The sequence below is a fragment of the Lithobates pipiens genome, unplaced genomic scaffold (assembly GCF_037356315.1).
Source record: "Lithobates pipiens isolate NorthernLeopardFrog02 unplaced genomic scaffold, aLitPip1_a1.2 Scaffold_13, whole genome shotgun sequence".
Lineage (NCBI taxonomy): Eukaryota > Metazoa > Chordata > Amphibia > Anura > Ranidae > Lithobates > Lithobates pipiens.
This window is the reverse complement of record NW_027507718.1, coordinates 405,849,330-405,872,962: the sequence shown is the minus strand read 5'-3', so window position 1 is coordinate 405,872,962 and position 23,633 is coordinate 405,849,330. Positions and strand designations below refer to the sequence as shown.

Sequence of the window (23,633 nt, the reverse complement as noted above, 5' to 3'; positions counted from 1 at the left end):
TCTGTTGCCGTCGCCTTCCGTTCTTCTTCTTCTGGAGATGTCGAATCGACGCTCTCTCCGGCCGCAATGCCAGGGACGCGGCGACTTATATAGGGACAAGGGGCGGGGTCACCGGTTGATGTCACAGGGTGACCCTGCCCCCCAACGATGTCACAGTCCCAGCATCCTCCGGGGCTGTGACATCGTAAGGGGGCGGGATCACCATGTGACATCAACCGGTGACCCCGCCCCTTGTCCCTATATAAGTAGCCGCGCACCGCGTCCCTGGCATTGCGGCCGGAGAGAGCGTCGAGTCGACATCTCCAGAAGAAGAACTGAAGGCGGCGACGGTGACAGAAGACCGGGCCACTGCTAGTAAAAGAGCTGGAAGAAGAAGCGGTGGCCCGGCAAGAAGAACTGAAGAGGGGGACAAGACCCCCGAGGTCGGAAGAAGAGGGCGGCGGCGACTAAGGAGAAGAAAGCCGGGCTCCTCCGCTAGCAAAAGAGCTAGCAGAAGATAGCGGAGGAGTCCGGCGAGAAGACCCCCGAAGACGGAAGTCCCCCGGAACTGCGCAATAAACTATTTTAGCCCCTGTGTATTTTTTTTTTTTTTTTACTTTTGTTCACAGGTGAATGGGTAGGGGTACATTGTACCCCATACTCATTCACATAGGGTGGGGGGCCGGGAACCGGGGGCCCCCTTATTAGCCGTACCAGGCCGCGTGCCCTCAACATGGGGGGTGCCTTGGGGAAGGGGGGGGCCGCGTGGCCCCCCCACCCCGAAGCACCTTGTCCCCATGTTGATGAGGACACGGGCCAGGGTTGTCGGGAAGAGGCCCTTGTCCTCATCAACATGGGGACAAGGTGCTTCGGGGTGGGGGGGCCACGCGGCCCCCCCCTTCCCCAAGGCACCCCCCATGTTGAGGGCACGCGGCCTGGTACGGCTCAGGAGGGGGGGGGGCGCTCGCTCGTCCCCACCCCCTTTCCTGGCCGGCCGGGCTGCGTGCTCGGATAGGGGTCTGGTATGGATTTTGGGGGGGACCCCATGACGTTTTTTTCGGCAAAGGGGATTCCCCTTAAAATCCCTACCGGACCTAAGGGCCTGGTATGCCCCCGAGAAGGCATGCAGGCTTCATGAGTGAGGTGACATTATCGCCTCTTTCTGGCTGCTATAGGAAAATTAAATTTTCCTATTGCAGCCAGCGCAACGGTATCGCGCTGGTTAGAGGAGCCTGTCGCCGGGAACCAGCGCGATACTGTCGCGCTGGAAACACAATATCGGCGGCACCTACTGTATATATATTTGGTAAAAAACAAAAAAACAACACAATAAGCGTTTATTGATTGGCTTGCGCAAAAGTTATAGCGTCTACAAAATAGGGGATAGATTTATGGCATTTTAATTTACTAGTAATGACAGTGATCAGTGATTTTAGCAGGACTGCGACATTGCGGCAGATAGATTGGACACCTGACAATTATGACACTTTTTTGGGAACCAGTGACATTATTACAGTGATCAATGCTAAAAAGTATGCATTGACATCGCACTAATGACACTACCAGGGAAGAGATTAACATCAGCGGAGATCAAGGGGTTAACTGTGTTCCCTGGGTGTGTTTACTAACTGTGTGGGGGATGGGCTGCCTGGGAAAACGGAGATCAGTCTTCCTGCATAGCAAAAAGATAAGATCTCAGTCTAATCCCTTGTCAGAACGGAGCTCTGCCTTGTTTACTTTGGCAGATCCCCATTGTGTGTCTGCGGGGAACGATCGTGGGCGACCAGCAGAGTCCGCCGGACCCGCTGATTGGCTCCCCCACTGGCCAATTGGTGCGTGCACCCTCAGAAGATAGTGCACGAACCGCCGTACCGGAACAGTGATTCGCATAGGCGAGCCATCTTGCCGCAGTATAACTGCAGTGGCTGGTCGGCAAGTGGTTAAACTTCTCCACAGCTTTATCTACGACTTTTCAGGTGTGTTCTTTGGCCTTCATGATGCTGTTTATTCACTAAGGTCCTTTAACAATCTAACAAACCTCTAAGAGCTTCACAGAACAGCTGTATTTATGCTGAGATTAAATTACACACTATTTAATAATTAGGTGACTTCCGAAGGCAATTGGTTACACTAGATTTTAGTTAGGGGTATAAGAGTAAAGAGGCTGAATACAAATGCACGTCACATTTTTCAGATATTTGTAAAAAAAAATAAAAAAAAAATAAAAAAAAGCAGAAAACCATATTTAATTTTCCTTCCACTTCACAATTACGTGGCACTTTGTGTTGGTCTATCACATAAAATCCCAATACAATACATTTGCGTTTTTGGTTTGTTACATGACAAAATGTGGAAAATTTCAAGGGGTGTGAATACTTTTTCAAGGCACTGTATATTTCCAGAAAAGGTTAGACCAAAAAAGGGGCCATATTGCAGGTCAACATTGCAGACAAATGGGTCAAGCAGGACTACCCCCAGCCACCCAGGAGGCCTTCAGATGTTGAGGGACTGGCGTATTCTACCTCATGAAGACCACTCTCCTACACCACCTTCTTGTGACGTGGAGACAGAATGGTCTGGGTCAGCGCATCTGAGCCCCGTCTAGGATGCAGGCTGCTGCGGCACCCAACTCCTTAATGCTGTGTGACTGTGGCATATTGCATATGTTAATTTCCCACCAAATTTTGCCTTCCAGACCTACGTTTAGTTGCTCTGGTCTTAATGGGTAGAGTTTTGAACTTTTTTTGTACCCCATTGAAACCACTGTTTGAACCCACTTCGCTGCCTCTAAGACCCCACCTCTTACCATATATACTCGAGTATAAGCCGAGATTTTCAGCCCCCTTTTTTAGGCTGAAAGTGCCCCCCTCGGCTTATACTCGAGTCACCGCCGTCTGCCTACCCGATCAGCGTGTCGTGCAGACAGACGGCGGCCATTCCACTATTCAAAAGCCACGCCTCCCTGTCTGTGATAGGCGGAACACTCAATTTCCCAGCAGTCAGTGGTCCGCCTATCACGGACATCCGCTCATCCTCATACTACGGACGAGGATGAGAGGATGTCCGTGATAGGCGGACCACTGACTGCTGGGAAATTGAGTGTTCCGCCTATCACAGACGGAGGCGCGGCTTTTGAACAGTGGAATGGCCGCCGTCTGTCACAGACGAGGAGGAGAGGTGCGGCGATCCTGGCATGGCCGCCGTATGTTTTTACATGCAGATCGCTGCAGAAGGACACAGGCTGCAGAAGGACAAAGAGGCTGCAGATTGGCACACGGAGGCATGCACAGGACACAGGTAGGCTGCAATGGACACAGGGATGGACACAGGGATGGACAGGCATGTCTCACCCTCGGCTTATACACGAGTCAATAAGTTTTCCCATTTTTTTTGTGGTAAATTAGGGGCCTCGGCTTATATTCGGATCGACCTATACTCGAGTATATACGGTATATTAAAAAAAATTTGATACCCTTTCCTTAGCCTCAGCAGAAAAGAAAAAGAATGGAGTACGAATTGCCATATGCAACACTATCCAGTTCACTGTATACAAGAAGATAACAGACACTCAAGGAAGATACCTTATAATCATTTGTGACATTACCTATGAAATGTACACTCTTGTCAACTCCTATGCACCCAATGTCAAACAACTTAAAGAGGAGGGCCAGCTTTAAAAATTTCTTTTTAAAAGTCAGCAGCAGCAAACACTGTAGCTGCTGACTTTTAATAAGCAGACTTACCTCAATGTCGGCCGCCCGAGGCTGACCCGTCCCTCGGCTCTCAGGTCCCGGCGCCGCCATTTCAACTAAGGGAAACAAGCAGTGGAGCCTTGCGGCTTCACTGCCCGTTTCCTACTGCACATGCGCGAGTCACGCAGCGCTTTGTGAATGGGGCACGCTGTGTTCTGGGACACACAGTTCCCAGAACACAGCGCGACCCATTACGCAGAAGACGCCGCACGGAGGAGAGAAGACAGAACATCATCGCGTAGGAGGAAGAGGCAGATTAGGACGATATGCCTAGAAACAGGCATTTCTGGTAAGTTTTTTTTTTCTGATTTTTGCTAATTTTTAATGTACTTTTGTTTTTCAGGGTGGCCCTCCACTTTAAGTTCTGTAAAGACCTCTTTTGCCAGGTTTCTGTTCATAAAAAGGGTCATCATTGGAGGAGACTTTAAAGCAGTTGGAGATCCAGCCATGGACTGCTCCACAGGTAGATTGCCACCTAATTAAACCTTAAACTCCCTCCTTCACTGGAATGACTTGTATGACATGCAGCGTCGCCAACACAGCTCCGAAAAAAGACTTCACCTACTTCTCGCCTTCCCAGGTCTCTTACTCCTGAACCGACCTCTTCATCACTGACAAATAGACTCTCCAAAATATTAAGGCCTCCTCCATAGGGAGCATCACATGGTCGGACCATGCTCCAATTCTCATTGAAGTTGGATCTCGCAGCACATGAGCCCCAAACCTCTTGAGACTTAACGCCTCTCTTTAAGCAGACCCAAACATCTGTCAGCAGATAGCGTAAGCTCACAACCAGTTCTTTGAGCTGAATGATCTCCCAAACACTGATAAATGGAAAAGGAGGACCTTAAATTGTCCCCCTCCCTAGCCTCTGCATTACTGGAAGATGGGCATAAACTCTGCTCCTGCTATGATACAAATTTGAAACAAACTTAAAATTCACCAAAGCCAATTATTACGCATTAGGAAACAAGCCAGAGCACAAGCCAAATCTAAAATTGCCTTGCTACGCCATCAATCTACTAAAGCACTTCTTACCAACCCACAGGACATAGCTAATGCCTTTGCGGGTGCTGGGCACCTGAATTACAGCGGCGGGGGGTGTTTTTGAAGCCCCTGATTAGAGCCATAGGCTCTAATAGGCATCAAAAAAGGTAAAGAGCTGTGTTAGAAGAGCAAATGAATATTCGCTTTCCTAACACTGAACCGCCTCTCCACCAATCAGGTGCTCGTGTCTGTTACCCATCACCTGATTGGCAGAAACGACAGGCGCTGTGATCGGACGTCTATTAGGCATCCAATCTTAATAGGATGGGAGAAGACAACATCGCTCGCCGCCTATCGTCACCCGCTGCCCCATCGAGACAGGGTAAGTGCCAGGCAGACGGGGGGCACAGTGGGGCTGCAGTTGTTTTTTTTCCTGAATTTTTCAGTTTGTGCCCCCCCCCCAAACATTTTTAGCCCCAGCCGCCAATACTGTACAACCTGGCTACAGACCTTTCTACATCCCCACCTACAGATTCTATACCTATAGATGCTTTCTTAAATTCACTTGAACTCCCAACCCTAGTACCATCCCAAGAGGAGATTATGTCTGAAGTCAGAGTTCAGTCAGAACAGTGAAACTGTGGGATTGTGCCCTGCCATGTTTAGGTCAGATAAACTCTTTTCTATTCCCCTTCAGAGTTTTTTGGGAGTCAGTGAATAAACTGTTACGCTTAAATAAAAAAAAAAAAAAAAAAAAAAAAAAAAAAAAAGAGAGGATGACTTTAACTACTTCCCACCCGGCCAATGTATATAAACGGCCGGGTGGGAGCCTCCTCCTTCTGACTGGACTTCAGGAACGTCGTCCAGAAGGAGGGGGATCGCCCGCGCAGCGGCGCGATCCCGATGGGCTCGTGTCACCCGGACACGGCGCATCTCGGATCGGCATGAGGGCTCTGTGATTGGCCCTCCTGATCACATGACGGTCCTGTCCAATCACAGCTGTCATGTGATGTAAACAGCCAGCCGGTTGCTAGGCAAATCGGGCTCTCCTCTCCTCACACGGAAGTCGTCGCTGAGGAGAGGAGATCAGATCGCTGCAGCCAGCTGGTGATCAGTGAGTATGAACTGTTTTTACAGCTTTTTACTCACTGATCACCAGTCCAGTATAAAACACACATGTCCCCAAATAATAAAAACACATGTCCCCAAATAATAAAAACATGTCCCCCACATATGTCCCAATGATTATCTGCACACATATGTATGTGATCACCTGCACACATCTGTACATGATCATTTGCATACATATGTCTGATCACACAAACCAATTATTATACACTTAACGGAATTTTTTTTACCAAAAACATGTAGAAGAATACATTTTGGCTTAAATTTACAACAAAATTTGATTTTATTGGATTTCTTTGAAAATAGGAAGAAAATATTTATTTTTTTCCAAATTTCCGCTCTTTTTGCGCTTATATCGCGAAAAATAAAAAACGGAGTCGTGAATAAATACCACCAAAATAAAGCTCTATTTGTGCGAACAAAATGATAAAAATTTAATTTGGGTACAGTGTAGCACAATCGTGCAATTGACATTGAAATTGCGAGAGCGCTGAAAACTGAAAATTGGGCTGGGAAGGAAGGGGGTGAAAGTGCCCTGTATTGTAGTGGTTAAAAATGTAAATATTAGAGGATTTCCATTCCTGAATATAAGGATATATTTAATATTGGAGAGCACAGAAAAAACAAAAACAGAAAAAACAACACACATTAGGGTTGCTTACTTGACTGCTAATTGATGACCTTCTCTTGTCCAAACCAGATAAAGCTTGTCGTGGAGGGGTGCTGGTATCAGTTGGAATCTTAGTAGGGGTTGCTGTCAAAATACATAATAGTGCATTACAACAACATTTTAAATGCACAACAACTTCTGGAACTAAAACGTGATTAAAAAAATAAATAAAAAATGACCATGTTTCATTGATCTCACAACATATGAGATCGATGAAAGACTCAACTGAATGAAAACAAGGTCAATTCTAGATGTAAAGCATCCATTGTAAATGCTCCATGTCTGCTTTTCACAAACATGCAACAAAAAGGATGTTTGTGCTCGCTAAATTCTTTCCTTGTAGTTCACTGAGGGACAAGGGTGAGTCTTTAACCTTTCGAGTTATACTGCCACCTACAGGAGCATTGGACACAGGCTAACAAAAAACTTTAAGATAACTCAGGATAACCCCCCACTATCAGCAGGCATCAGTTTAGTACATAAACACAAAGGGATGAAACGTGCATCTCTCTATGGACTCCAAAAATCCTATTTTCATTATCATGCATTGGGGATACAGGAAGACTTGCATCTTCGGGACATCCAAAAGCAGTCCAACTAAGTGGTGGGCAACACCTCAAATGCTATCAGACCAAAGAAAACAGAAAAATTGGAGACTGCCTGCAGCACAAAGAGCCACCTGAAACTGGCATCACATGGAAAAAAAAAAAAAGTCTACCTGGTGAAAAAAAAAAAAAAAAAAAAAAAAGTGTGAACAGAAGAACAAATGACAGACAAAATGCCCAAGAAGCATTCCCAGACCTATTAGATTGTACAATGACAGTAAAGGGTAGAACCTGATACCTCAGAACTGAAGCTTGGAGGATGTTTGCCTGAGACACCAAAACACGGTCCATGTGGGATTACAAAACAGAAATCAGTCTTCCTGAACAAAGAGACTTTTGTAGCCTGAATCATATCTAAACAATAAAGGGGTATTCCGTTTTTGGTGAGCTGGGACCGGACAGAGAGATGGAAAAACAATGTCCTTGTAGAGGTGAAAGGCAGAAACTACCTTTGGCAAGAAGGATGTCCGGGGCTCTAAAACCACCTTGTCCTTATGTAAAACCAGAAAGGGATCATTGCGGGGAAAAGGCTGCCAGTTCACATACTTGCCTCAGAGAGGTGATGGCTTACCACAACTGAAGTTTAAAAATGCAGCCCTTTTCTTCATGCATTCTATAAGCTTTGGAATATTTGTAGCAGTGCTGAGGTCCCTTAAAGGTCTTCTGGCCAGTCAGCCATGGTCAGGCAAAGTAAAGTCCCAGCTAAAAGAGGGTGAAGAGTAGGATCCCCCAGCAAGAACATTGTTGTAAAAATGGCATCCAACTGTTTAGCATTTGGGTACTGGCACAACTCCTCCTTGGAACAGGAGATGGTATAGAGCATTTAGCAAATCTGACTGTCCTTGGGCAGATTTTAGTTGATTTGAGAGAAGAAAGCGCTAAATGGGTAGAGTTTTGAACTTTTTTGTACCCCCTTGAAACCACTGTTTGAACCCACAGTTTTGGAACATCTGTAACCCTGAGAGACAAATTGTTAGAGAGGTTTCCCCACTTTCAGGGGTAAGGGCATCTCTTCATTGGGAACATGGCTTTCGGGAAGACATGATGGGCTTTGGGGGGACAAGTCTTATGGCAAAAGGAGGGGCAGAACTTAGGTTTTAAAGATAAAGCCTGGGTGGAGCGATTCGTTTTGAATAGGTAAAGGCTCCTGAGGTTTTGGAATTTCCCGTTTCCTTAATGTGACATCTTGAATGCCTTACCAAATCAAAGACAGACAGACATTCTCCTTCAAAAAGGCATATGTATTAGGTTGGTTTTTTTTTTACAGCCAGTTTCAGCTGTTGAGGCTTTAAGCCACAAGATTCTGCACATGTGAATAAGGATTAGAGCCATTCTGGAAATTTGTTGTATTACTTTTTGTAGGGCAATCGCACAAAACACCAGGGAAACAGAAAGAGCTTTTCAAACTTCCTATCTGCAAAATCTTTGAATGGGGGAACATCTTTAATTGGTACAGTGTGAGGTTTGGTGGTTGTAAAACCTTACATATTACACACTCAAGTGACTAGCCTCAGGTGACACAGATGAAACAAATCCTCACAAATAAGTTGTATAGTTTTATCTGTAGCCCTTTCCTCTCTATAGCCTCCTAAAAACACAAATTTTTCCCTTACAGAGAAATAGCTTAACTAGTTTATTATTTAATCTTCAATAAACTAAATCAATTCCTCACTGTCTTTTAATACCACATTAGAAGCAGTGCGATCTCAGTAAAACATTGTGAGCTGATCTGGATGCCACACCTTGGGGTGGCCTGTAATTTTGCTTCAGGCTGTGGATCCTGCACAGGTGCACAACTAAGCACTTTGTGCAACACGTGTAGTCAAAACACAAGGTTCTATACAGGGCCATGGTCCTTCCCTATAGAACCCAGACTCTAAAGACCCCATCAGGGGTATGCACACTGACTAGAAAAGGCTGCACTTTTTTTTTTTAAAGGTGCCAGCAGCGTGAAGAGACAGGCTCACTCTGTATCTCTGACCATAGCTGTAAAGATTGGGTCTGTGTTTGTAATGTTTTCACTTTTATAGTGTTTTGAAACTTGGTGCTAAAACTCAGTCACTCAGAGCTTAGTCTCAGGTGGATGACCAGTTGTTACATCACACCATCAGTCGCAAATATTATCTCTACTTTTGCCTAGAGACCTTTTAGGATACTCAGGCGCTTCTTCCCACCCTTAAAACCCGAGAATCTCACCAAGAACAATCAATATCCAGGTTGCTGCATATGCCTTCCCGACCCACTTGACCTTTATTTCACACTTGACTCCGTGAGTACCTCATAGGGGATCACCCTCACCCGTAGCTAAGGCAGAAGCCAGGCAAAAAAGCAACCATGGTCTAAACATGAAAATGCTTTCCTTGCATCTAAGCAGGACCTGATTTTAACACTGGTCTCTGCATATAATTCTGTTTCAGCATATACAGCCTGACAAAAAGATTTTCATGCCACTATGTCACAATTTTTCATACAATGACTTTAATACAGCCATCACTGTTCAGGGCCCAAACTGCCACACTCCTTCTCCAGCTCTACAGACTCTACTCGAGTTGGAGCCCAATATGCCTGCCCTAGAAAAGGCAGATGTTAAAGGAAATGCAGAAGACCCAGAGGCGGTGCTAGAGGAAGATTTCTCACCTGCTGGATCTTATGCATCTGATGTTAGTGGCTTCATGCAATATGCTTGCTAATGTTGATATGCTCACTTCTGCTGTGGGCAGAAGCCCCGTCATTGTCACACTTGGGTCTTCTTCTCGCAGCGTCCCTTCAGATACAAAGATGCCTGCTAAATCTAAACATACATTCTCAGCTCATGAACAAAGAATGAGCAATCTGAGCTTGAGGTCAATCCAGAAAAATAAGATTTTTAAAACAACTTACCTGTAAAATCCTTTTCTTTGATGTACATCAGGGGACACAGAGCCATAGTAATAACGATGTGGGTTATATTGGCGTATCAGGTGCTGGACACTGGCACGCCCCTTAAGGCGTGAACTTCCCCCATATAACCCCTCCCATTACTGGTTGTCCTCAGTATTGTAGCCAAGCAAAGTGTATAAGAAGAAGAAGGGAGGGACCTCTGTGTCCCCTGATGTACATCAAAGAAAAGGATTTTACAGGTAAGCGTTTTTAAAAATCCTATTTTCTTTTCTTACATTTCTTACATCAGGGGACACAGCGCCATAGTAATAACTATGTGGGATGTCCCATAGCAATGACAACTAAAGGGGTGGGGGGGGGGGGGGGAGACAGAATCAAGAAAACAGTGTATGCTGTGCCCAAAGGCAATATCCATTTGATAAAATTGGATAAATGTCTGCACCGAAGACCAAGTTGCGGTCTTAGAGCTCTGAGCCATAGAGGCCTGATGATGCACCACCCAAGAGGCACTAATTGTCCGGGATGAGTGTGCTCTTAATACGAGAAGCAAGAATTTTCTTCTTTAAGCTGAAGCTTGATCAATCACTTGACAAACCCATTTGGAAAATAATGGATCTTGACGCTGCCTGTCCATATCTTGGGCCCTCTGGCAGTACAAACAAAACCTGTGTTTTGTGAACCTGAGCGGTCGCCTTTAAATAGATTCTGATCGCTTTTACTAAATCAAGAAACTGTAGTGCTTTCTCTTCCCCAGATTAAGGCTTCTGGGGAGAAAGAAGGAAGAATAATATCTTGGTTTAAATGAAAACCTGTTAACACTTTTGATAAGAATTCAGGATGAGGACATCAAACCACCTCATCCTTATGCATGATGAAATATGGCTCTTACAAGACAGAGCCGTTAGTTCCGATACTGGCAAGTAAAATAGATCATCTTTCTGGTCAAAGAACCAAGAGAATTTCTCGTAAGGTTCAAATGGCTGATTCAGCAAAGCCGAAAATACCAATTTTAAATCCTAGGGATTTAAAGGTGCCTTGATAGGGGGATAAACCGTGTTACCCCCTGAATAAGCTACGCACCAAGAGTGGGAAGCAAGAGGCCATAGGAAAAGACATTGACGTGGCCTGGATCTGGCTCTTGATAAAAGTCAAGGCTAGCTTCATTTCAGGTCCCATATGCAGGAATCCTGCCTATTGACATACTTCCTGGGGTGCCAAACACTGGATCCATACCAAGAAACCTATGCCTTCCATATTCTATAGTAAGTGATTCTGGAAGCCAGCTTCCTGGCATTAGTCAAAGTAGACACTACTGAAGGAGATCACCGACGATCTTTTATAGCGTGGGATTCAAGAGTCAAACCTGTTAAACTCCTTGTCTGTAAAGTAGGATGAAATACTGGACCTTGTGAAAGAAGGTCTGGCTATAATGGCAGAGTCCAAAGGACTTCTACTGCCCGCTTTATGATCTTGATAAATTAAGATCTTCTGGGACTCGGCTCGGGCCACCAGAATCACCTCCTTCTGTTCCTGCTTAATCCTGCGGAGAAGGCACAGAAGTAGCAGAGCTGGAGGAAATGCATAGATCAGTGAGAACTGATCCCCTGGGAAGACTAATGCGTCTATTGCGCCTGCTTGCGGACCCCTTGTTTGACATAAAATTGTCGACCTTATTAATGAATCTGGATGCAAATAGGTCCATGTCCAGAGTACCCCATCTGACATATTGCTAGGAAGATGTCGGGGTGAAGAGATAATTCTCACGGAAATAACTGTTGGCGTCTCAAGTAGTATGCCTGAAATATTAAAATTGCCGATAGGCAAGGAGTGTTGTGTTCTGCCAAAGCTAGAACATTATTCACCTCTTTTTGGGCTGCACGACTTCTCGTGCCTCCCCTGGTTATCAATGTAAGCCACCGCCATGGCCCTGTCAGACTGAATCCTGTCAGAACAGTCCCGTAATCTGACTGCCAAGATTCTATGGCCAGATGTACTGCCTGAAACTCCCAACAAAGTTGATAGGCAAGGTCCTCTAACCTGGACCATCTCCCCTGGACAGAATCTTCTTCCAGGGCTGCTCCCCAGCCTAGAAGGCTGGCATCTGTTGTTAACACCTTGCAGGATAAAGATTTTCCCTCCTGCTGGATAACAACCAATTTAGGCTCTGACCTATGTTGGGAGCCAAGCGTATTGGAAACAAACAAGGCGTGAATGCTCTTTATTCCAGACCGACAGGATGGTGTCTTGAAGCAGCCTTTGAATAAAATTTTGCGCAAGGGACGGCCCTGAAGGAGGCCACCATTTCCCCTAAAAATCTCCTGCAGCCGAATTAAGGAATTTTCCTTTATCCTGATAAGTTGAATTAGTCTTACAATGGAACTGATTCACGTCTGGGGGAAGAATACCTTCTTCTGTACGGTATCTATAACCAGCCCCCAAGTAACCTTCTTGATGGTTTTAAGGAGAATCATCCTCGGCTGAGAATCCAACCTAGAGATTTCAGATATCTACAGCTGAGATCAGACTCCGCTTTTAGACCTGAGACTGAATGATCTATTAAAAGTAGATCCTTTTAATAGGCTAGGACCATTGTACCTTGAGCCCTTAACCTGGCTAAAGGAGGTGCCAGAATCTTTCAGAACACTCATAGTGCTGTGGCTAAGCCGGATGGCAGTTCCACGATTTAAAAAATAATTTTATATTTCAAACCGCAGAAATTTCTGGTAAGTGGTAAACTTTGGCACATGGGGACATGCAACTCCCCTCCTTGCAGGATGGACACAGCCGATCGAATTATGAAAGGATCGGATGTTCAAGTGCCGATTCAGTGGATTCTCCGAGAAGTAGAATGGGTCTTACCTCTCTGTTTGGCTCTGAGACCTTAAAAGGTTTGCGCCAAAAAAAAGAAAAGAAACCCTGTTCCACTAAGGGAATCTCTGATATCACCAACTGAAATAACAGCTGATCCAGAGGTCAAAAAGAGACCTCTCTTCTTTCTTTCTTCTTTCTCTCTGGAACCTTAGGAGCATTCTTTGAGGAAGAGGACACTCTTGCATAAAGACTGCCGCATCAGCAGCTCCAAGGACCCCACAAGCAGCACCCAAACAGGATCCGAAACCCAGAACCTAAGATCGAAAGCCGACTGGGCCATCCGGGCTCTTGAAACTCTAGCTGTAACCTAGAGAAGAAAAATCACAGAAATCCCTCTGCTCCCAACATTGTTCTTGCCAGACTTTGAGAATCGCAGGACCTTTCCCCTCACGAGTAGGGGTGCTCCTTCATGAGAAGGCCTTAGCATTCTGCTTTATGGGCTTTCTGCCCCCCAAGATCCTGGTGCTGCCCTAGGAACTAAGGCATAGGAGAGGCTGCATGATTAAAGGAGAACTGTCTGAACCTTTTTACTGGTAAAGAGAGCTTTACCCCTTTTGGATGTACTTATCTATTCTAAATAGTCGTACCCTAGTAAGGGGCACAGACTGGTTAATGCATTGGTCCAAGTATAAGTCATAGGGCTTAAACGATTGAGTCCTTCATAGCATCTGTGAGACACAGTGCATCAAATACACCAGCCCCTTGCTGGGCCTGCTGATCAGGCAGAACTTTCAGGTATCTCACACCTGTTCCTTAACCCCTTGGAGTCCATATTCCAATGCACTGGCATGACTCAAAATGTGCTCCACCAAAATAGTGGAGCAGTCGATAAAGTGTTAATGAACTGAGCTACTCCAATTGCAGCCAGAACTGCAAAAAAGACATCTTGTCTTTAAAAGGAAAATCCAACCTTAACTTGCTGGATCCTTTAACATCAGTGCATTATCCACTGGACATGTGAGACTCTGCTCACGGAGGCGATTGCAGCATTAATAGCTGGAACCCCCCCATTTCTTTCATAGAAATGTTCCCATTCAGAATACATAGCTATGCATGAATAGGAAAAACATCCCCAGGTGGGGGAGGTTCAAATGAACCCTATTAGAAGTAGATACCTCAAGAGCCTGTGCTGCAGGCAACAAAAAGGTTAAGTAAGGAATAGACAAACACCTGACTTGTGCGGCTACTCCCTCCCTGTTATTTTTCCTCTTCGGAGGATCCTAAGGCCGCGTACACATGGGCGGACTGTTCGCCCAACCTTGTCCGCTGAACAGTGTTTGGGCGGACAGTCCGCTCGTGTGTGGGCTTTCAGCGGACAGTTTCAGCGGACAGTTGGACGGACAAAGTCTTTCGGAAATTCCGAAAAACTGTCCGCTGAAACTGTGTTTGAGCGAACAGTCCGCCCGTGTGTGGGCTTGTCCGCTGTACTTTCGAAATGAGCGGACTGTTCCCGCTCGGAAAGTCCGCCCATTTCGAGCGCGTGTACAGGTAGGCGGGGCCCGCGAAGGAGACGTCGCGGGCTCCGCCGCCTGGAATGGGCTTAAAGGGGAACCCCAACGCCGAAAAAAATCGGCGTGGGGGTTCCCCCCAAGTCCACACCAGACCCTTGTCCGAGCACGCTACCCGGCCGGCCAGGAAAGGGGGGCGAGCGAGCGCGCCCCCCCTCCTGAGCCGTACCAGGCCGCGTGCCCTCAACATGGGGGGTGCCTTGGGGAAGGGGGGGCCGCGCGGCCCCCCACCCCAAAGCACCTTGTCCCCATGTTGATGAGGACAAGGGCCTCTTCCCGACAACCCTGGCCGTTGGTTGTCGGGGTCTGCGGGCGGGGGGCTTATCGGAATCCGGGAGCCCCCTTTAAGAAGGGGGCCCCCGGATACCGGCCCCCCACCCTATGTGAATGAGTATGGGGTACAATGTACCCCTACCCATTCACCTGTGAAATAAAGTACAAAAAAAAACACAACACATGGAAAAAGTATTTTATTGCACAGCTCCGGGGGTCTTCCGTCTTCGGGGGTCTTCTCGCCGGACTCCTCCGCTATGTGTGTGTAGCTCTTTTGCTAGCGGAGGAGTCCGGCTTTCTTCCTCCCCGCCGCCGGCCTCTTCTCCCGACTTCGGGGGTCTTGTCCCCCTCTTCGGTTCTTCTGCCGGGCCACCGCGCCTGGTCCGGTGGCCCGGTCTTCTGTCGCCGTCTTCCGTTCTTCTGTCGCCGCCTTCGGTTCTTCTGCCGGGCCACCGCGCCTTCTTGTAGCTCTTTTACAGGCGGTGGCCCGGTCTTCTGTCGCCGCCGCCGCCTTCCGTTCTTGTTCTTCTTGTTGTTGTTCTTCTTCTTCTTCTCCTGGAGATGTTGACTCGACGATCTCTCCGGCCGGAATGCCAGGGACACGCTCCGCTGCCACTTATATAGTGACAATGGGGCGGTGTCACATGGTATATGTCACATGGGTTGGTCACATGGGTTGATGTCACATGGGGACTATGACATCGTAAGGGGGCGGGGTCACCATGTGACCAACCCATGTGACATATACCATGTGACACCGCCCCATTGTCACTATATAAGTGACCGCACAGCGCGGCTCTGGCATTCCGGCCGGAGGGAGCGACGTGTCAACATCTCCTGGAGAAGAACAAGAAGAACAAGAAGAACACGAACGGAAGTCGGCGGCGACAGAAGACCGGGCCACCGCCTGTAAAAGAGCTACAAGAAGGCGCGGTGGCCCGGCAGAAGAACCGAAGGCGGCGACAGAAGAACGGAAGACGGCGACAGAAGACCGGGCCACCGGACCAGGCGCGGTGGCCCGGCAGAAGAACCGAAGAGGGGGACAAGACCCCCGAAGTCGGGAGAAGAGGCCGGCGGCGGGGAGGAAGAAAGCCGGACTCCTCCGCTAGCAAAAGAGCTACACACACATAGCGGAGGAGTCCGGCGAGAAGACCCCCGAAGACGGAAGACCCCCGGCTGTGCAATAAAATATTTTTTTCCCCTGTGTTGTGTTTTTTTTTGTACTTTATTTCACAGGTGAATGGGTAGGGGTACATTGTACCCCATACTCATTCACATAGGGTGGGGGGCCGGTATCCGGGACCCCCTTCTTAAAGGGGGCTCCCGGATTCCGATAAGCCCCCCGCCCGCAGACCCCGACAACCAACGGCCAGGGTTGTCGGGAAGAGGCCCTTGTCCTCATCAACATGGGGACAAGGTGCTTTGGGGTGGGGGGGCCGCGCGGCCCCCCCTTCCCCAAGGCACCCCCCATGTTGAGGGCACGCGGCCTGGTACGGCTCAGGAGGGGGGGCGCGCTCGCTCGCCCCCCCTTCCTGGCCGGCCGGGTAGCGTGCTCGGACAAGGGTCTGGTGTGGACTTGGGGGGAACCCCCACGCCGATTTTTTTCGGCGTTGGGGTTCCCCTTTAAGCCCATTCCAGGCGGCGGAGCCCGCGACGTCTCCTTCGCGGGCCCCGCCTACCTGTACACGCGCTCGAAATGGGCGGATTTGCCTCCTCCTTACGTGGGCGAGTCCGTTCATTTCAAAAGTTGAGCGAACTGTTTGCCCAACCTTGTTCGTCAAACAGTCCGCTCGTGTGTGGGCAAGTCCGCTCATGCAAATTTTGAGCGGACTGTTTGCCCAAACTGTTTGACGAACAAGGTTGGGCGAACAGTCCGCGCGTGTGTACGCGGCCTAAGTATCTTCCAATATTTGGAAAGATCTACCCGATCCCCAGCCTTCTGCACCTCAACAAATGGACTAGATGGGAATCTGATATGTTTAGTCCTACTATGGAGAGACATCATAGAAATAATCTTTTAAATGGTAGAAGAAAAAACCTGTTTGTATGAAATACACAGGGACAGAAGTTTTCTACCCTTGACGGCTCATCTGACTGGCTTTTTTTACCTCTCATGGGAGGAAGACATTCTTTTGGAAGGGTTTTTAGTTTGTTGTATACCATTAACCCCTTAGAACCCTTAGAGGAGTTCCTGGTCCCGTTGTCGCTCATAGCTTACAGTACAAAAGCTGCTATTAGTCCTAGCTATACAGTACAATGTTGTCAACAAAAGGGGGGTACCTGTGTCACCAAACCTGAAAAGCAACCACTCTACTCTGTCCCTCCACTGCCAGACTGCAGCTTTTCCTGTAAAGCTTAAATTACTTCCTCCACGTGTGGCCGGCGTCTGACGCAGTTTAGCCACTTCCCCATGTGAAAATGCCCCCCCTTCCTCTTTCAACAGGGAAGTGTGTGAGCGCTGGCATCATGGCGGGTGGCGGCAGGGGGTAAATGCTCCGCCTGATGAGCGGCCGCGACTTGCCCAAAAAAACAATTTTTTTTCTTTAATAAGAAAAAGAGGCAGCTGGCTGCCATTAAAAGGATCAAAAACCACCAAACTAGGTGCCCAGGAAGCGATCAGAACCCCCCTTCATACCTGAGGGTCTGAGCTGGCTTGAATGGAGAGGAGAGGAGAGGAGAGGAGAGGAGAGTGGAGCTTCTGCCGTTTCCAGCGTCAGAATGGTGCCTCCAGTGGTGACACAGACATGACAACACAATACATGGAAGGAGAGATTCCTGAGAAAATCTCCCCTACCTTTCCTCACAGCAGGGTTTATCAGAGATAAAAAACCCTTCGCCCTTCACGGTAGGCTCCAGGACCTTGAAAGGAAACCTTCAGGAACAGGGGTAAACTCCTGCAATCTTGGACCTGCGAGAAGACCCTGCCAGTAAACTTTTATTGGCTTTACTACCAAAAAGTACTGGATCGCAGGGCCCAGCTTTAAAAGCATGTGCAAGCAAAACCTTGTGTCTTCGGATGACGAGGGTACCATTCATTTAGTCCATTACGGAGACATCAGAACGGATCCGGTCAGGATGGCTGGCTCTCACAGGATCAAAGGATTACTGCCCGTGGAGCTCAGTACAACACATCCTTACACGTGCCCAACACTTTAGACACTGGCGAAAAAACTGAGGACTCCCAGTAATGGGAGAAGTTCACGCCTTAAGGGGCGTGCCAGTGTCCAGCACTTGATACGCCGATATAACCCACATAGTTATTACTATGGCCCCTAATGTAAGAAAAGAGATTTAATTTCTCTGAAAATCATCCCCAAACACTATGCAGTGGAAAAAGGGTTCACTAATAGGTCGTCCAGTTGCTGATTCTGCCATCTTAGTCAAACTGTTTGTAAGCCTTTGAAATTTAAAATAAGGCATATTCCTCTATAGCAGGGATATGCAATTAGTGGACCTCCAGCTGTTGCAGAACTACAAGTCCCATGAGGCATAACGAGACTGACAGCCACAAGCATGACACCTAGAGGCAGAGGCATGATGGGACTTGTAGTTCTGTAACAGCTGGAGGGCCACAAACTGCATATCCCTGCTCTATAGTATGTACTAGTTTCCAGCTAAAGCACCTATTGTGGTTCCTATGTGGTCTCTCCCCCTCTATCTGTATAAGTCACTTCTGACCATTTATGCAAACACCACAGAATCCTGGGTGATGGCCCTGCCCCCCCCCCCCTCAAGCACATAGAAGGTGATTGCCAGCTTGAGTTGTGCATGTTTCCCTATGAGACACTGTAGAAGGGGTGTCCATTCCCCAAAAGAGGTTAATTACCTTAGGACTCTTAACAAAAAAACTGAACTCACAGTGTAGTAGGGTTATAGGTCAGGCACATAGGGGGCATGTCTTCAAAAGCTTTGCCAGTGTCCAATCACCTCAAAGTATAAGCCTATTAAACCTAGAGTCTATGAATACTTCTCTCATTCTGTTCTGTATGATTACGTTAGATAGAATTTTAATCGGAAGAGATGTAGAAAAGGAATTAAACCACCCAGGTTACTAAAAAAAACGCTGAGGCATGCTGGGTAGAAAAGGGTTCATAAAAAGGGACTGGCTCACAATTTTACTATTTGCCAGTGTCTCAGGCTCCTGTAGACAGAAGTATAATCTGTTTCTGAATTCCTGTGTGCCTCAATGGACGAGAGACATTTAACAACATCCAATAAATATATAGTGCTTATCAAAAATGAAATAAATACCATTTCAAAAGAGCTTCTACTCACATGATGGATCAGACACTGCTGTGTGAGACGATGACTTGATAGAACTCTTGGATGATGGTGACGGCGTCCTGCTGTCATCAAACCTTTCCAAAGCATCCTTTAGGCTGTCCTTATGTAAGCGACTGTCTGAGATAGAGTCTTGGTTCTGAAGGCACATAAAAATACATCCAAAATTATAAGTCATGTAACACTTCCTCACAGATAGCAAAAACTCTGCTCCAGGCTTATACAAGCACATTACAACAAATGTGATATACAGTGGATATAAAAAGTCTACACACCCCTGTATCAAGTTTCTGTGATGTAAAGAAAGGAGACAAAGATCATTTATTTCAGAACTTTTTCCACCTTTAATGTGACCTATAAACTGTACACTATTTTAGGTGGAGGGAAGCAAAAAAAAAAAAGAAAAGAATAATATGGTTGCACAAGTGTGCACACCCTTAAACTAATACTTTGTTGAAGCACCTTTTGATTTTATTACAGCCTCAGTCTTTTTTGGTATGAGTCTATCAGAATGGCACATGTTGACTTGGCAATATTTGCCCACTCTCCTTTGCAAAATTGTGGTCACATGTGCCACACAGCCAGTACTTGCCAGATATTCCTGCAGCTCCTTTAATGTTGCTGTAGGCCTCTTGGTAGCTTCCCTGACCAGTTTTCTTCAATTACCAAGAACTGAACATCCCTCTATGTCACTGTTTTGCCTAATTTTCTCCACTTGATGACTGTCTTCCCTGTGTTCTTTGGTATGCCTAATGCTTTGGAAATTCTTTTGTATCATTTTCCTGACTGGTACCTTTTAGCAATGAGATGCCTCTGATGCTTTAGAAGCTCACTGTGGTCCATGGCTTTTGTTGTAGGATGCAACTTATGCCCCGTACACACGTTCCGATTATCGTAAGACCGATCGTTCACATTTTGTTGTATACAACTAAGATTGAATACAACAGTGCAAAATGTGTGTAAGACTTTTGTCGTACGATTCTGGAAAAATCTTCCGTCGTGCGTAGCTACGTATTTTAAATGATGTCAAAAACGTGTGACCTGTGTGTCCTTCTGGTTTATTTTCATGTTTCCGATCATGCGTGGTGTTTGTCTAATGACTTTTATCGGACGCATACTGTACTGACTACACGACTGTCGTACGATGGGCTGTCATCCGACCAAAGTTTTCCTGTTTGTTCCTTCGGATTTAGTTGGACGGACTGTCGTGATCGGCTGTCGAAAGCTGCGTACTAACGATCAGATTATCGAACGATCTGTCCGAAAGCGACTTTTGTGGTCCGATAATCGGAACGTGTGTACGGGGCATCAGAAAATGTCAGTAACGACCTACTAGAACAGCTGAACTTTATTTGGGGTTAATCAGAGGCACTTTAAATGATGGCAGGTGTACTGACTTCTATTTAACATGAGTTTGACAGATTTCTTAATTCAGAACACAGCTACATCCCCAGTTAGAGGGTGTGCACATTTATGCAACCACATTATTTTAATTTTAAAATTTTACTTCCCCCCATAAAAGATTTCAGTTTGTTTTTCAATCGAGTTGTACAGTTTATAGGTCACATTAAAAGGTGGAAAAAGTTCTGAAATTATTCATCTTTATCTCCCGTTTTCATCACAAAGACCTGACATCTTAACAGGGGTGTGTAAACTTTTTATATACACTTTAAAAAAAAAAAAAAAAAAAAAGCAGTTCCTGTCCAATCCTTAGTGGCGCTTCTGATCTTTAAGACAATCAAAATGACTCACTTTATCTGAGATGATGGCAGGTGGTGAATCTTCTAAACCTTGTTCTCGCCTTCTCTCTGCACCAACCTCTGCATAGCTGCAAAAACATATCTTTACAATTGAGTTTTTTTTTTGGTAAAGAAGGTATATTTACATTTTTATTTTCATTAACATAGAACATAAAAGCATGTTGGACTTCTGGTGCCATCTACTTCTGAATCTATGCATACATAAATCTAAAAAAAAAAAAAAATGAAATAAAGCTTAAAAGAGAAGTATGGGGTTTTTTATTTTTTTTAAGATTCATATTTACCTATGTGGATGCAGCATCAGGCCGATTCTGTAGCCGTCCCCCATAATTTCTGCCCTGAGAACTGAGCCACTGAATATCGCTGATGGCTCGGTTCTCACAGATCACCGGGAGGAGAGCTGCTGACTGTCAGTTTCTCTCCTCTCTGCTTCTCCACACTCATTGGAGCGCTGAGCTGTGGAGCGGCGGAGAGCGACCGTCTTTACGGCTCGCTAAGCCACTGAGACTGCCATCAGTCAAAGCAGCTGGCAGATCCAGACCTGGAAGTCGGAATGACACACTGCCTCGACATGCCAGATAACATGTAACACCTTTTAAGCAGCAACAGTTTTTGTCTTTTGGGATAACAATTTTACCATTAATAAAAGCCGAACATTGCAAGCACCCCTAGAGATCAAACTTGCCTCGCATTATGCCTCCCTCTTTTTCAGTGAAAATGATCACCACTCTCTATATGCATAAATTACAGGGTGGTTTAAGCGTCGCCAATAAAAAGAACAAAAAAAAAAAAAGCTACCAGGCCACTCAGATTTTTTTCTAACTTACCTTGCTACATGCAATCAGGGATATTCCCTTTGGGCCTATTCAGAGTTTCCAACTGTGACTCAATTCCGATCTCAGTTTTGGCTCCCCCATTCAGCTCATCCCCCCTCCCCCATTTGAAATTTGCTACGAAACTCTACCAATCAACTGTCTCCTTTCTTACCCCTATTACAAGCTTCTTTTTTTAAACAAAGATTAATTCTCCTAGGTCAGTGATGGCGAACCTTGGCACCCCAGATGTTTTGGAACTACATTTCCCATGATGTTCTGGCACTCTGCAGTGTAGTGCAGCATCATGGGAAATGTAGTTCCAAAACATCTGGAGTGCCAAGGTTCGCCATCACTGTCCTAGGTCATTTGCTTTGTGGACTGCTCACTGCTTTCATATTCATCACTCCATTACCTCCCAGTTTTTCCCATCGTGGCCAGCCTTTCAGCAGCATAAACCTCCCCAGACACAGTACTATGGAAAGTTATACATTGGATCCCCTTCTCTATCTGGAAATCTGAATTCCCCTATACTAAACTGATCTTTGAACACGTCTACCTTTACGTGCTGTGGAGCCCCAAACAAATTTCAAATTGTTCATTGTTCATCATTTAAAAGCAGTCCCCCATAACATGTTAGGAAATAGGAACATCAAATTAAAGGAATACTGCTCTGTGAACCTACAACCTAGCAGCCAATACAGCTTGTAGACAAAAAGCAAAAACGGAATAAAAAAGTGCAGCGCTAAGGTTGCAAAAAGCTAATTTGCATAAATATAAATTTATATAATATAATATTATATAATATACATATAACTTAAACATAAATATATCAAATAAACAGATTCATACATGGTGAAATGTGAATCAAAGAAAAAATGAAATCTCTGGAAAAAAAAATGCAGGTATGGTAAAGAATGTGCTAGTATGGTGACTATACCATAAATAAGGTGAGAGATAAAAATTCGGGTGTTAATATTGAACAGAAACACATCAAATAAGGATTAAGGCCCCTTTCACACGGACGATCCATTCAGGCCCGCCTGTCAGTTTTTCAGGCAGACCTGAACGGATGCTCCATAGGGGTCTATGGAGCGTCGGATGTCAGCGGTGACAAGTCCGCTGACATCCGACCCGCTCCGATCCGAAAGAGTGTGACGGAGGAAAAAGCTATTTTTCCATCCGTCATCGGATCGGGTGACGATGGACACTGCGTCATAGGGGAGAGCGGCGCTGTGACAGGTCTGTCCCTGCGCAGTGTACAGAGACGGACCCGTCATCTTCTGCTCAGCAGGGATCGCTCCGGCGATCCCCGCTGAGCAAGCGGACATCATCCACGGGGCGGATCAGCACTGATCCGCCCCGTGTGAAAGGGGCCTTACACATAAATGAATGCGAGTCCGAACTCAGAAAAAATTTGAGTAATTCCTGAAAAATTTGCTAGTATAATAACTGCACAATAAAGTCCAAAAAACAAAAATGGTGAATTATAAATTCCAAAGAAATCCAATTAGATGTGCAGTCCCTTTAGACATGTGAGGGATTCCAATCACCGATATGAACTGTGAAGGGAAAAACAGAAGTACCACCACCGTAAACAGGGGGAGGCTTACCAGATCGTATTGACTTGGCGGGGCTTACAACACCCAAGTCTGCAGAGCTTATTAGGTTGAACACATCTGTTGGAAACAACTGGTCCTAGATCTGGATCAATCGACCTTGGACTGTCACTGAATAGTGACTTGAAGGTTCCAATCATTGTGAGGAGGGTGGAAGGTAAATGCCAGGAGGGATATATCATGCAATGAAAAGATGGGCTAACATAGCGCGATACCGTATAAAAAAGGCTCTTTGTTACATACATGCTTTTTTCTACTCTTTACATTTCAAAGTGGTGATTGGAATCCCTCATATGTCTAACAGGACTGCACATCTAATTGGATTTCTTTGGACTTTACCATTCACTATTTTCGTTTTTTGGACTTTGTTTAATGTGCAGTTATTATACTAGCACATTATTATACTAAAACATTTTTTTTTTTTTTTTTTTTTAGAAATTACTCCCGTATTTTATGAGTTTGGACTCGCATTCATTATGTGTTAATCCTTATTTCTTTGATGTGTTTC

General features: G+C 46.0%; 1 protein-coding gene across 3 annotated transcripts in view; it reads right to left on the bottom strand.

Moving 5' to 3' along the window:
* CLOCK (clock circadian regulator) overlaps nt 1-23,633 on the bottom strand; it is a 188,924-nt gene that overhangs the window by 29,892 nt on the left and 135,399 nt on the right. For all 3 annotated transcript variants that reach the window (XM_077477469.1, XM_077477468.1, XM_077477470.1), the window contains 3 exons: nt 20,687-20,762; nt 18,929-19,073; nt 6,509-6,600 (listed from right to left, as the gene is read on the bottom strand). In XM_077477469.1, the coding sequence (XP_077333595.1) occupies nt 6,509-6,600; nt 18,929-19,073; nt 20,687-20,762 (313 nt within the window). The remainder of the gene's footprint in view (nt 1-6,508; nt 6,601-18,928; nt 19,074-20,686; nt 20,763-23,633) is intronic.